The 14,932-nt window shown below is 47.2% G+C and overlaps 1 protein-coding gene across 1 annotated transcript in view; it reads right to left on the reverse strand.

Annotated features, from left to right (window-relative positions):
* The window catches only part of tox (thymocyte selection-associated high mobility group box), a gene marked incomplete at both ends in the record, with an annotated part of 48,964 nt that extends 36,645 nt beyond the window's left edge, over nucleotides 1-12,319 (reverse strand). Inside the window, one exon of the mRNA XM_080010508.1 lies at nucleotides 12,218-12,319. Within this exon, the coding sequence (XP_079866634.1) occupies nucleotides 12,218-12,319 (102 nt within the window). The remainder of the gene's footprint in view (nucleotides 1-12,217) is intronic.
* Between the last annotated feature and the right edge of the window lie 2,613 nt (nucleotides 12,320-14,932).

Below are 14,932 nucleotides of genomic sequence, written 5' to 3' on the forward strand. Positions count from 1 at the left end.
GGGAATCTTTCTGCGATGACAACAGCTGTCGTTTTCTTTTTATTGCAGAAAATTGCGCATTGATTTTTTTTTTTCTCTCTCTTTCGGTAAAAGAAAAAATAAAAAATAAATGAAAAAGGGCGTCCAGATTGTTCTCCGCGTGCCCAGTTTCAGCTCCCCGCCGCCCGGTTATATCTATGATGGTTGTACAACAAGCATACAAACATGCCAGCGCTGGAGAAAGTCATTTCAGTTCCAATCTGCGCGGGTCTGGACCTTGCCGGTGATAATCTCGAAATGTTTAATAGCCGCGCTATCAAAGGATCAACTAATTAATCACAGGCTGTTGTGGAGTGTGAGGAAGTCAGACTTCATGGTTTTAATGGGGGGGCTTTATGCTTACCATGCATTACACAACTTAAAAAAAAACACACACATATAAAACCCATTTAACTGGCTGCTGAGTGGGCGGAACCATCTGCAGCTCGACACCGGCGCGGAGGAAGCAGTTGGTGGCGGACTTCAGCGCGAGGGAAAACAATCGCTACGCCCGTCTGAATCCAGAGGGGGTTGGGGGGACACGGACGCCGTGGCGAGAGCCCGGGAGCGCGCCCGGACAGCGAGGCCCGCCCGGGGCAAAGGACACGGAGGCCGTGCGCGTTCTGCGGAGGCTCCAATGTCCGCGGTACCAGTCTGAGGGTTTTCCACCGGTCCGTGGCAGCCGGCGCAGCTTTCTCTCTGCCGTGGCGCGCCGGGGCAACGGGGCGAGGTCAGCCGACGCCAACAGAATCGGCAGAGCTCGGTTTTCCCGGCGGTGGAGTCGGAGAGGGGGATGCCGCGCAGGCTTGCGGAGCGTCACGGACAATGACTCTCGCCTTCAGCGGCAGACTGATACGACCGCGACGCACCGGGGAACCGCCACGGGAAATCCTTGCCAATCCAGCTATGCAACCCATCTACCTCAGGCAGAGAGATGGACGGCAGAGGCAGGAGGTGCCGAGGTGGTTCCAGCCTCCATTCCGGCTCCGTTCCTTGCATCTCCCCCTTTCTCTCCGGAATAACACAGTGGATTACAGTCATTTACCCCCCTCTGACTGACGGGACACCACCAGTCTCATGTGAGACGACGGGGACGCTACTTGAAATATCACCGACAAAATGGTTGAACATTTGAATCTAACCACATACATTTACCTCTACTTCAGATTGATATTATACATACACATCTATTTGCAGCACTTCTCATAAATCCCTGTGATCTTTACCGTTCACGTGTAATATTCGGACATCGCATATTGGATTTGTGCCTTCCCGTTCACTGGTTGATATTGTGATCACCACATTTTTGGCCATGGGAATACCTTGTGACTGCACCTTACCGTTAACTTGTTGACATTTCTACTTACGATACTGACCATTTCTAGCATTCTTACGTTTGGTTTCACCTTACAGATAATCTTTAACTTACGACCCTTACTTTGACTGTTTCTTTCGGCGTTGTGCATATTGGAATTGCAACCTAGTGTTAACCAAATAACATTTATATCATGATCCCTACCGCTAACCAGTAACATTTATGGATGTACATGTGGTTATTGCACCTTACTGATACCCTTTTACTCTTATATTGTTTATTTTGTGTATTTGCACTTCATATATTTGCACTCCTTTCCTACTTTTTACTGCAACTGCCGCACAATCATTTACCTCAGGATAAATGAAGTAATACCCTATCCTATCTGGAGAAGGTTCTGCCTTTTTAGGATTACAGGAGTTGAATTTTTACAAAAGAAATGTCAGAACCTGAAGTGCGTATAGAAGCTCGCCAGATGCCGCACAGCAGTCGACAGTGCGGAGCGGGCATTCATATTTTTAGGCTTGAGGCTGAAAAAAGTCATATCTGCTCTTGTTCATCCACGTCGTGAAGGTCAGCGTGTGACACGAGGACACGACGAAGAAACCTTTACTGTTAAATCAACATGAAAGACTGCCTTTAAAACACTGCCTCAGGAGAGAAATCTGACCTGAAGAGGACACACACACACACACACACACACACACACACACACACACACACACGCAAGCACGCACGCACATGCACCTACAAAGACAAACACCCACCCACACACACACAAAGGGACACACACATTTACAAACACAAGTCCATTGTCTCTTTCTGACACACACACACACACACACACACACACACACACACACACACACACACACACACACACACACACACACACACACACACACACACACACACACACACACACAGACCAAACAGACCCCCATTGGGCATCATTGTGTTTCAGTACGTTGAGGTGTGGACCAAGTGCTTAAAAAGGTGTGTGTTCTACGATGAACTCTCACCTTTGTCACATCTCAACCCCCTCCTCCACGCACCGCACTCCCCCAGCGCCAGCTGTTCCATTTACCCAGTGATTCCAAACTGTCAGTTTCTAACAAAACATTCTCTAAAAATATACCACTGCATACAGGGGAACACAGGTGTGCAAGCCAGTGGACGCCTCAGAACAGTTGAGTGGTCGTCACTAACGTTAAGAGCAGACTAATTACTTTCCCTCAAAATGTACCTGAAAGACAGTGTGCTCTGTCCCACTCACGCTGGATTAAAACTGGTCATTCAGAGTCTGTACTCCCCAATTCTGAGCCAAACGTGTTCCATTGCCTCTGTCCGGGAGAACATGGGCACCCGCAATAAAACTGTGTTTGTTGGGCAAGTTTGTGAATTCCACACGCGTCGCCGCTTAGATCCAAGTTAGACTTGTTTTCAAATAAAAAAACTGCGTGAAGTGGACTTTGTTCACCGTTAACGGTGTGTGCTGTGACATCAGGTCCGTTACCTCGGCAAATTCTGGCCAAAGCGATCGTCCCCCCCAAATTCAGACTTGGAATTCCTCCCCCTGCACTTTTCCAAGTAGGGGGATCGGATTTTTCCAAGTTCCGACTTCGATAGGATGCAGCATAAACCCTATACAGTACTTGCATAAAAGGCCTTAAGCATTATTGCCATGGTTGTTGCGTTCTCCTTCAAATTGAAAGAGAACATGGAGATTAAATGGTGTTAAAAAGAGTAGTAGGCACTTACTTTTTCAAAATATTGTCAGGGAAAGAAATGAATAGCTCTAAGACTAAAGACAATGTTTGGGTAGAGCTGAACTAATGAAGTGTTGAGCTTTCACTAGAATCTCATAAAAGCAACATCTGCAGAGCCTTGTGCATTGTAGTGATAAATGGCCTATTTATGGCTTCATGTTGCCTGTTTTGTGTACAGTATAGTCCCTTTCACACATGCAGTCGATCCCTGAAATGTTCAAGAACATTTCCCGCATCGAGTGTTTTGAATGTAAGCAGTAACATTGCCTGCCAAAAAGCACCTAAGGTATGGGCGGAGCCGAATCCAAATAAAGCACAATTAGTGTTTTTTTTACCAACATTTATTTCACACAAATATTTTAAAAACGATTCGTTTTGGTGACCAAAAAAAAAAACATTCTGAAAAATGGCGAGTCCGAAGCGTGGCGCTCGGCTGCAGAGACAAGAAGCTGAAACACGTCCGGTGTCTGCGGAGACAGGTCTTTATATTCTTACATCCTATTATTTTTCCTCTTGAAAAGGCCACTCAGAGCCTCAAAGTGTCTTTCGCAGACATTGCGCACAAGCACTTCGCTCACCCGCCGCCGGAGAGTGAGCGAGCGGACAGGGAGTAGAGAGAACGGGTGGAGTTCCTTCTCTGGAGGTAGAGAGCGTAGGACAGGTGGAAAATGATCCCACTGATTTAATAACACGGGAGTTTAGGGTTGTTGTGTCCGGAGACAAGGAGGGGTGGGAAGACGGGAAGCGAGACGCCGCTCACTGAGAGCCAGGAAAGAGACCAACGACTATTAACCTTCATTTAGAAAGCCAACTCTCGTTAAAGACAAGGAAGACACAAGAACCCCAAAAAAAAAAGAGCTTACAGGCTTTTAAAAGTTGCATATTCCCGGCTGCCACCAAATAATGAGGGACGTTCCGTGGCCATTTTGAACTCAGTAATCGTGACATGACTGAGGAACAAAAGCCGACGACGAGGCCCCGAAATGATTCAACCAATCCAAAAAAAATATCCGATAATGTGATCCAAGTTACTCGCGCCAATACAAGTGCACACAGAGGACAATGTAGGAATGATTGCAATATGCGATTTGATTGCAATATGTTTGTTTTGGAAACGAAATCACGATAATTAGTCTCTCCTGGCACCGCTCTATCTCCGCCCATCTGTTCCATTTGGCCCACCTCCACCAACCAGGAGCCCTCGTCACTGCCGTCCCCGCGTTTCGCCACCAGTGGAATAGAATAAATGGAAAGCCTTGGCTTAGACTGGGAGGCACGCGACGGCGCGGGGGGGGGGGCCCGGCAGTCTACGAGGCTCCGGGTGTCCCCCGGCGGGGAGGACGGACGGGAGAAGGGTGGGGTCAAGCGACGGGTGACTGGACGCGGCCCCCTCGTGGCCAAGTCGGACAGACGGACGGCCACGCAGAGTGACGGACAGACGTTCCGGCAGTTGTGTTCAGAGAGATAATTAGCCTGGATGACAACACTCGACTCTATCACATTTTAGGGACGAGGGAGGGTGGGGCCGCGGGGGTGTGAACGTGCGACAGAGGGAGAAAGAAAGAAAGAGAGAAAGAAAGAAAGAAACTACAAGGCCACTGAAGTAGTACTCCGCTCCTCGGTACATCTCATGCTTTGAAGGCTGTTCAAAGGGGCGGAAAAAAAAAAATGCGTCTCCAGAAGCAGATCCAACTTGTTTAGCTCAAACAAACAGCTGTTTATTCAGTTTGATGCCTGTGCAATTTCTCCCAGATTTAACGGGTCTGGATTGGCTTTTCATTCAAGGCGACGCCGTCAGCTTTTTTTCTTTTTCATTTTATGTTTGCGGCGCAATGTGCTGTATTATTTTCCTTGCAAGGCAGCCAAAACACTGCGGTTCTAAGGGACGGCATCGGAACCGCCGGACCCTTTCAGAAAGGTTGGGCGAAAAAAGGGTCCCGCAAGCTTTTATTTTGACGGTCGGAATGTCCTGCACCGTCCCAATTCCCCAGGATCCGGTGTTTAAAAAGGACGATTTTTTTTTGGTCTTCTGTGTCTTCTTACCCCCTGGGCCGCACCGGAAGCCACATCGCCGGCCACTCGCCACCTTCGCGATTTGACGACCCGTCGGTGTCCTCGCATGGGCGGCGTTCCCGGCGCTCGACAATTCCAATCGTGAAGTTTCTGCACTTTCAACGGGCAGGTGAAAATTTTACCTCCGTTTTCAACCTTATTACTTTCCATTTCATTCGCATTTGGAGTCTGTTTGTTCATCAACGTGGTCGGGTTGGCTCGTGATGTTTCTTCTTCCTCCGTGGGTCGGAAGCCGAAGGGACGGCAGCGGCGGCTTCCTCCCAATTAACCACAGCAGGAGGACGATGAAGGAGGTTTCCACTACCTATATTGTGTGTATTTTCTGAGCTGTCTTGGTAGTAGAGTGGTTTCCGATTATCATTTGTCATCGGTGATTTGATGTTCGATTATTAAATGAAGAAAAACATGCAGCGGATATATTGTTGGACATTTCATAAAACTTATTAATAACCTAATAATACCTTGTAAATAAACGGACAGATTTCTGAACGGGACAACTCGATTGCTTGACAAGTCAGTTTGACTGGAGCCAACACTTTAGTGACTCAGGTACAGTACAGCAGACTAATAGAGTTCATAAAACTAAAATATGAAGTCTATTCCTGGGCGTGATATTTGTTTTCCTGCTGCAATGATAATATTTCCTTAACGTAAGTGAGGTTTAATTTGTTGTGGGGGAAAGTTTATTAGTTTGTTCAACTCCGTAAGCCAGGTTGGTACGGCACATCGGCCATTTTAAATACGTGCTTGATGCATACCAGGCTTGGAAATTAAATGTTTTCACTAAATACCTCTTTTGAACGGACCTCTATGGGAAGCTACGCTCCAGCTTACCCTGTGCGCCTGGAAAAACAGAGCCGTGGCGTAAAAACAGAGCCGTGGCGTAAAAACAACGCCGGCGCTTTCCGCCTGGCGCGACCTTCCGCCTCGATTAAAACGGCGGCGTATGCGACGGGTTGTCGCGACGCTGGCGTGCCGATCGCCGATTTACCGCACTTCCCTTCACCTCTTTCCTTACCTTCCTTTCTCCCCCGCCCGTCCTGCCCCGCTCCCCCATCTCCCCCTTTTGGACCCTCGAGCTGAACTCCTTGTATCTCTTCTCCTGCATCCCCGTCCCCCCTCCCTCCCTCTCTCTCCCTGTATTTGCTTTAGAAATACCTCGCCCAGCTTTCACAATCGCACGTGTTTACATTGCGCCTTCTCACTCTCTTTCACCCTGTCTCCCTTCCATCCTGTGTGTCTGTGGCCCTTCCAAGTCATCCAGGCTCCTCATTTTGTTTTGCCATCCCCCTTCGGTGACATCGCATATTTAATAATCGGCTCAGATTGGATGATATTGATTTTTCAATTCACAATTTAAAACTGTTTAACCTGAACTTGTTGCCTTCAGAGCGTCGAGGGATCGAACCGTCTCCATGTTATACCACCATACCATTTGAATTAAACTTGCGTGAGCATGGAGGTCAGCAAAAGGGGGACCCTTCTGTTTTCCGGGGGGGCTGGGCCGGCCGGGCAGAGCTCGTGTTTCCGGCAGGAATGCACCCTGTGTTCCGTTCTCATTTGCAATATGAAAATGGAAATTACAAACATCGTAAAGGGGTGTAGTATAAGCATTAATGATATTATCTCTCGACCCTGCCTCTCACGCAAATTAAGTGACCCAATCATACGCCCCCTTTCCAACATTTGGTGTAAAACTAATGAGAAAGATCAGAGTTTACCAAGGTCCCACCTCCACCTCCACCTCCACCTCCTTAACGACCGAGTATCCCACCAAACAACGTTGCCTTCCAGAGGCTTGCGTGCATCGGTATTACAAGCCCCCCGACGACGCCCTTTTAACCCTTTTCCCAGTATTGTAAATTATCAAGCGCAGCTCCTTTTCCAGCTCGGTGTTGGAGCACTTTGTCAGAGGAAACAGCGCACGGCGTCATTTCTGCAAAGCAAGGATTCGTGGATCCCTGTGTCAATCACTCTTTTGCAAACGCTCAATCGTTTTCCCTCTGAGCGCGAGACCCGGGGGGCTGCCACTGTTTCCACCGTTTCTTTGGACATTTCTTCATCCTTATTTCCCGGTCCTTTGCCGTCTTTTGCTCTGGATCCAAATGACTTGTGCACGTGGGAAGATCTATTTTTTTTTCGGCAAAGAAAATCCTCCACTATGATCCAGCAATTGAAAGGTCTAGGGTAAAACTGTGCTCACGTAAATAACCGGAATTCAACACTAAGGCAGGCTGTTGATGATCAATGATCCGAACATTATATTATATTATTAAATAAACCCTGCAGTTATCACTGTTTGCAATCCACTATTTTTTTATTCCATTTCAAAACAACAGTATTCAGGGCGTGGAGAAGTAGCAGCAGTGTTTATCAGTGTGACACAGATGGAAGACAAGCCTTCCATCATCATTACGTGAAAGTGACGCCTTGGGGATTTCACTGTTCTGTGGTGGAATGGTGGCAAATTATTCTGACACGAGGGAAATAAATCGCTTTACATGTTAAATATATCAGGAAGTTCAGACGGCAGTAGATTAGCCACGATCGAAAAAAAGAATGGAATGGTCAGCTGAAAGCCGGAACGTAAAAAGGGATTCAAAAGTAGAAAATAGTTTTCAGCGTTAATACTCCATGTATTTGGACGTATCCGCTATATAAACTAAATCACCTGCTACGTTCACACATACCGCTCCATCGGACGGTACCCTGACTTTGTACTAGGGTGCTGGCTGCGTAAAGTCCAGGTAATGTCCGGTCCAACTGATTCGGACATTTGCGTTCACACATGCAGCTCCTCCGGGTAATGGCCGGATAATTTCAGGGTCGCAGCGGGTGTGTGAAAGCGACTTAAGAAGCATTTTCACCATTATCAGAAGAGACATCGCCCCTCTCTCTCGCTCTCTCTCTCTCTCTCACGCTCGCCCGCTCGCTCCATCGCCGGAACGGAGACATGCACGAGGGGGGCGGGGCCGGCCCCCTCTGCCCGGCTCTCACACGCGCACGAGGAGACCGGATTCAGCCGCCGAACAGCCGAATATTCCCATCGAACAGCCCAATCCGATTCGACCGACAAAATTCTGAGTCAGGTCCAGCCCTGGTTTTCAGCAACCTTTTTGTCCAATGGAAGGAGTTGAAAGATGACGACAGACCACAACGTGCTGATTATATTGAGGTGATTTGTATGAGAATTGGCTAGTTTGAAAAAATCAGGGAGTTCCATTTTTCATTTTTTTTTGATTCTCTTGTACTTCAGTGCTACTTGACCATTTAACTGAATAACCTCAGGAATAATCAATTTTTTCTTTTTTATCAAATAAAAACACCCAGTACGATCAGTACCCGAGGGTGTACTTTCTGTCGTACAAAAGTCCGTGACGGATATTGTGCGGGGCATCCGCCACTCAATAAGGCGACGGCGAGCCTCACGACGGCAGCCCGGGGCCAAGTTCACTCGTCGTTAATTGAGAAGGTAAAAGGAGGATCGCAGTATAGTACGGGTCTATTTGTGACGCGTGATTAAAAGCCAGAGTGAGGTGACGCTCCGCGGGTCGTATTCCGGCGTCTCCCGACCCGAGATGGAGAGGCGCTCTGGTTATCCGGGGACCATCCACTTGCCTTTTGACACGGCCTCAGCCTTTCCACCTGAACTTGGTATCTAGAAGCTGAAGGACAAGCAGCAGGCTAATTAAAGGCTGAGATCCCGTTCGAAACCCTGCCTGTCGGTGCGCTGTTGGCGTTAGTCGATCGCTGGACGACATCTCAGGGAGCGAGGGATGGATGACTTTCATCAACTTGTGATGACGGGTGACTAATGCTTATGTCAAAAAAACGAGTAACTCCACTGGGTACAGTTCATGTATTAAGTAACCTTGCTATTGTATACGGAGTATCCCCACGAGGACAAATGACCTACACTGCAGGTGGATACAATATACGTCCTACTACATGAACTAAATTTACGAGAATTCCGCCATCCATCCGCAAGCCGCCATCCACACAAATATCCCCATTTGTATTCACACAAGGGCACACACACTTTTTTCATAACGACTTGATTTTATCCGTTGGAGAATCTCACACTACAGTACACGTGCACGTACTCGAGAGCTTGTCTCTGTGTTCCTGCGCAATGTAAATCTATTTCCTGTTAGTCTGTGGCTTTATCTGTCATTCCATGCAGTCTCACAACACACCCACACACGCACGCACACGCACACACACACACACAAATGCATGCCATGCATTTTACACACACCCAAACACTGAACTGTGTTTGAAACACATTCTCACACACACACACACATGCATTAGCACACAGTATCACACACACATAGTGTATGTACACACCTCAAACAGATACACGCATGCTCACACATAAACACACACATGCGCAGACACACACACACACACACACACACACACACACACACACACACACACACACACACACACAAACACGCACATGCATTAGCACCCAGTATCACACACACATTCTGTATATACACACCTCAAACAGATAAATGCATGCTCTCACACACACACACACACACACACACACACACACACACACGCACGCACACACACACACACACACACACACACGCACACACAGGCGCGCACCCACACACACACACACAGATATATTCATTCTGTTCCTGGTCTTTCAGTGTGCTTCACTCCCCCCTCTCTCTTCTTCCCCTCTGCTATTCTCTTACTCTCCATGCTTTCTTTTCCATTCTGTCTGTTTCTCTTTTCTGTTTCCTTCTCCTCCACCGTTCCCGTCTCTCCTCTCTCTCCCGCCCCCTCCTCCCTGGCAGAGTAACATGATCTCCTCTATCAGACCCACAGAGCCGTGAATCAAAAGACAGAGAAATATAGTACAAACCTAACCTGCCCAACCCCCACTACACCACCTCCTCTCCCTCTCTCGCCCTCACATCTACAACATCCCTACCCCCAATCTGCCTCCTCTCCCTCTCCCCAACTCTCTCTCTCTCTCTCTCTCCCTCCCTCTCTGTTCTCTACTCTATCCCTACCCCCCCAAACCTCTGGCGCTCTCTCTCTCCCTTCCTCTCTCATCCCTAGTCTGCAAAATCTCTCTTTCTTTCATAAACACAAAAATACAGATTAGAACCACAGAGTTGTGATGCTACGGTGTTACAATGCGTGAGTGCCCCATTGCTGGATGCCGCTGCCTTGCCACAGTGCTTCGGGTGATACAGTTTTACACTGGTAGTGTTACAGTGTTATAGTGTGGTACAGTGTGATGTAGTGCTAGTGTTGCTGGTGTTGGTGAAAAGCACTATAACAATGTTGTAGCGCTCGTATTACAGTGCTACAGTGGTGAAGTGATACAGTTTTACAAGATTGAATATTCTGGGGAATCAGTTGGTTTACGTTAGTTGCTAGGTAGGAATTAGGGTTAGCTATTATGTTCGGTTTAGTAACTATTGTGCATAATCTCCGGGTGCGTTGCTGTTGTGTTACGGTGTTATAGTGTGACACATTGTGCTGTAGTGCTAGCGTTGGTGGTGTTGGTGAAAAGCACTATAACAATGTTGTAGTGCTTGTATTACAGGGCTACAGTGTTTCGGTGATACAGTGTGAGTGTGACAGCGCTATACAGCTACAGTTACGAAGTTCATCAGCGCTCCGTTCTTACAGAGCCATTGTTTAGTTAGTCATTCAACTCTTTAAAACAATCAGATTCAGCTCAAAACACAGTCGAGGGGCGTGCTTGAGTCAAGGCAGAACTACGGGACTGTCTGCCAGAAACGACCGGCGCACAAGTCCGGGTTAGAATAGGTTGGGTTGTGTATCCGCCAGTTAGTGGTTATATACTAATGTGAGCGTGAAAGTCCTCAGTAAACCCATGGTAGAAGTAAGATGGGATTTAACGCCGCCCGATAGTTAAGATGCAGCGTCGAGAGCTGTCAGTAAGTCAGCCCTTGTCTAAGCGGGGCTGAGGGATTACGCCACCGTCTCTCAAACGGCGGCTCGGCACTCGCAAACAGGTCACGGCAGCGTCGGCGGCGGGTCCCGGGGTGACGAGAGCGCGGGTGTCTCTCAGGGCAAGTTAACAGGCTCTCAGTCTGATGGAGGATCCCCGGTGTAACACAAGCACCGGTGCACATCGAATGAGCCTCGGGTCTTTGGAGACGGACATTGACAGAGGGCTGTTTGTGTCCTCAGCATATTCATGTGTTTTTATGTTTAACACTCCTGAATCCCGAGTGTGCGTGCGCACGCCCGTGTGTGCGCGTGTGAGTGTGTGTGCGCGCGTGTGCGTGTGTGCGGGTGTGTGTATGTGCGCGTGCGTGTGTTAACATTAAGACTTCAATACAAGTCAACGACACAGAGTTGCACAAGCATGCAAGAGGCTTGGAATAATAACTAGTAGTACTATTCCCATTCTAAGCCTTCAAGCGATTCCATTTTTAAGTATGCTTTCAATACACACGCCAGCATCCCATTTGCTCTTGTTCTCCTGGAGGGGACAGGTGAACGCTCCCCAAGATGCTCATGGCTGGAGGCTAATTACCAACTTAAGCGGTTAATTACCATTCAATTAACCCAAGATAAAGTGGAACTACTATGGAAAACATGACTCATTGTCTATTCACTCGCTGTCTGTTCTGGGGGCTTTTTTTTTTTTGTTTCTTTGAGGGCTTTTTCCCCCCAACTCAAATTGGGTTAGGGTGAGATGAATGAAGGTACATAAAAAGTAATTCAGTTTCTTAAGTCTATTTTTTTGTTATCAAAAATAAATAATAAATATGTATAAAAATAGGTGGAACTACTGAAGCATTTTAAGACTGGTCCAACACTGAAATCCATTGTTTTTACTTTTAATTGGTATTATTAAGATGATGATTATTATAATTATAATTATTATTATTATTATTTGTTTATGTATTTATTCATTTATCATTTTTGCGCTAGCCCACCTATACGTTACATGAAACCACATTACAAAAAAATCACAAGCCCATTCTCCGGAAAGACCCCCAAAAAGAGCCCCCGTGATTCCGCCACTCACCTTGTTCGCCAGAGCGGGGTCCGTGTAGGAGAGCTGCCCCAGCCTGGCGTGCTCCGAGGCGGCCAGAGACTGAGGGGGCGGCGGGTAAACTCTCACATCCATCACTCACAACCATCCACTTGCGCGGACACAATTCGGCAGTCCGGCTCTCAAAGCGCCGGGTCAATTTAGGAAAATAATAATAATAATAATAATAATAATAATAATAATAATAATAACAGTAACAACAAACTGGAAACAAACGAGAATAAAACTGCTGTTGGGGGAAGTTCGAGGTCCGCGTCACGCAATTTCGGTGAAAGTGCCGTCTCCAACGGATGGGAGGAGGGGGACGAGCTGGCGGAGGAGCGGCGGGACCGTCCGAGTCTCCTCTCCGCGCCGCGAATCTGGAAACTGCGGAGTAAGTCAAAAGAAAAAGAAAAAAAGAGAAAAAGAAAAAGGGGGGAGGGGGGGGGGGGGGCTGGAGGAGTGACCGACACCGACTCGTTTAGGGGGCGGGGGGCGGGGGGCGGGGGGCGGTCGGGATGTCCGCTCTCCCACCGGCACAGTCGGGTGAAACTTCCCGGTGGAACCACCAACCGGTAAAAAAATGACAATATTAAAAAATAATATTCATAATATAATAATAATAAAAATATAATAATAATAATAATAATAATAATAATGGTTTTTTTGGTATTTTTATTATTTTTTGTTTGGTTGTTTGTTTGTTTTTTCCCCAACTCACGTGTGTCTCTGATAATTAAGTGGAAAAACAAAGGTTTTAAACCGGCGACGTTTCCGTCGCGCGTGCCCGTCCCCGGTCACCGCCCGCGCTCGCGCCTCCCGGACCTCCGCGCGCCCCGTCCGGCTCGCGCCCCTTCCGTACAAAGGGCTGCGGTGCCGGTGGTGCGCGCGGCAGGAGCGGCGGGACGGTCAACGGGACGCGACGGACGAGAAGAACTCCCGTTTGTAAAACTTGCCTCTTGTTTTATTTTCTTGATTTAGAAATGTACTGGAACTTATGAAACTGAGGAAACGTAAAAAAAAACAACAACTATCTTTAACATTTTGTTTTGTACATATATATATATATATATATATATATATATATATATATATATATATATATATATATATATATATATATATATATATATATATATATATATATATATGTATATATATATATATATATATATATATATATATTTGTCATTGTTTTGTGTGCGTACTACGCGGGAGGAGCGCGCGCGGTGGCCGTGCGAGCACGTGCTCCATCTAGGGGCGCAGTCACGTCATGGAGCACGCGGGAGCGGCCAGGCCACTCGTATTTACCGGGTGTCATTTGGAAATGTATGAAAGTGACACTGTTCCTTTTCAAAGGAAACACCGGGGATTGTCCTTGGGGCTCTGTCCCAGGGGCTATGTTCCCAGGGGCCTGTGTTCCCCAGTTCTACATCCCAGGGTCCTATGTTCCCAGGGTCCTAAGTTCCCAGGGTCCTAAGTTCCCAGGGTCCTAAGTTCCCCATATTTATATGGCACACAATGGGAACATGAAAATGGGTCCTATGTTTCTCAGTTCTACATAATATATGCTTTCCAAGGGTCCTATGTTCCCAAGGGTCCTATGTTCCCAAGGGTCCTATGTTCCCAGGGTCCTATGTTCCCAAGGTCCTATGTTCTCAGGGTCCTAAGTTCCCCATATTTATATGGCACACAATGGGAACATGAAAATGGGTCCTATGTTTCTCAGTTCTACGTAATATGTGCTTTCCAAGGGTCCTATGTTCCCAAGGGTCCTATGTTCCCAAGGGTCCTATGTTCCCAGGGTCCTATGTTCCCAGGGTCCTATGTTCCCAAGAGTCCTATGTTCCCAGGGTCCTATGTTCCCAGGGTCCTTAGTTCCCCATATTTATATGGCACACAATGGGAACATGAAAATGGGTCCTATGTTTCTCAGTTCTACATAATATGTGCTTTCCAAGGGTCCTATGTTCCCAAGGGTCCTATGTTCCCAGGGTCCTATGTTCCCAAGGGTCCTATGTTCCCAGGGTCCTATGTTCCCAGGGTCCTATGTTCCCAGGGTCCTATGTTCCCAGGGTCCTATGTTCCGCAGTTCTACATATGCACGCTCCAAGGGTCCTATGTTCCCAGGGTCCTATGTTCCCAGGGTCCCATGTTCCCCAGTTCTGCATTCTGTGCTTTCCCAGGGCTCTGTGTTCCCATGGTGCATTACTCCCTAGCCCTGTATAGAACATAATGGGAACCTGAAAAAGATTTTCCCCAACTCTGTTTTCACTTAATATGGCGTATTGTGGGAAGGGTTACGGTCAAGTTTGAGAAAAATATTATCCACAGAACCACACTATTTAATATTATATTCTCTGCCGGCTCAGTCTTGACCCAGAACACCACAGAGCCAACATTTCTTTTTCGAGAGACCTTCAAAATCAAATTAAATGAAAAACATTGGTTTTTCAGCTACGTTTATATAGCTGTTTTGAAACGTTGTTCCAATAAACGAGACTGGATAATATTTATGAGACATTTACCTTGAAATGGGTTCAAAGTGACCCAAACACAATAGGAGGGTTTTATGTGTGTTGACAGAATATTTAACTGGGGGAACATAGGACCCTGGGAACATACTGTAGAACCTTGGCAACTTAGGAACCTGGGAACATAGACAGGCTCCTGGCCAGGATAGGTAGTTATGAAAGGTCTACTGAGAGG

This window comes from Zeus faber (assembly GCF_960531495.2).
Source record: "Zeus faber genome assembly, chromosome: 12".
Lineage (NCBI taxonomy): Eukaryota > Metazoa > Chordata > Actinopteri > Zeiformes > Zeidae > Zeus > Zeus faber.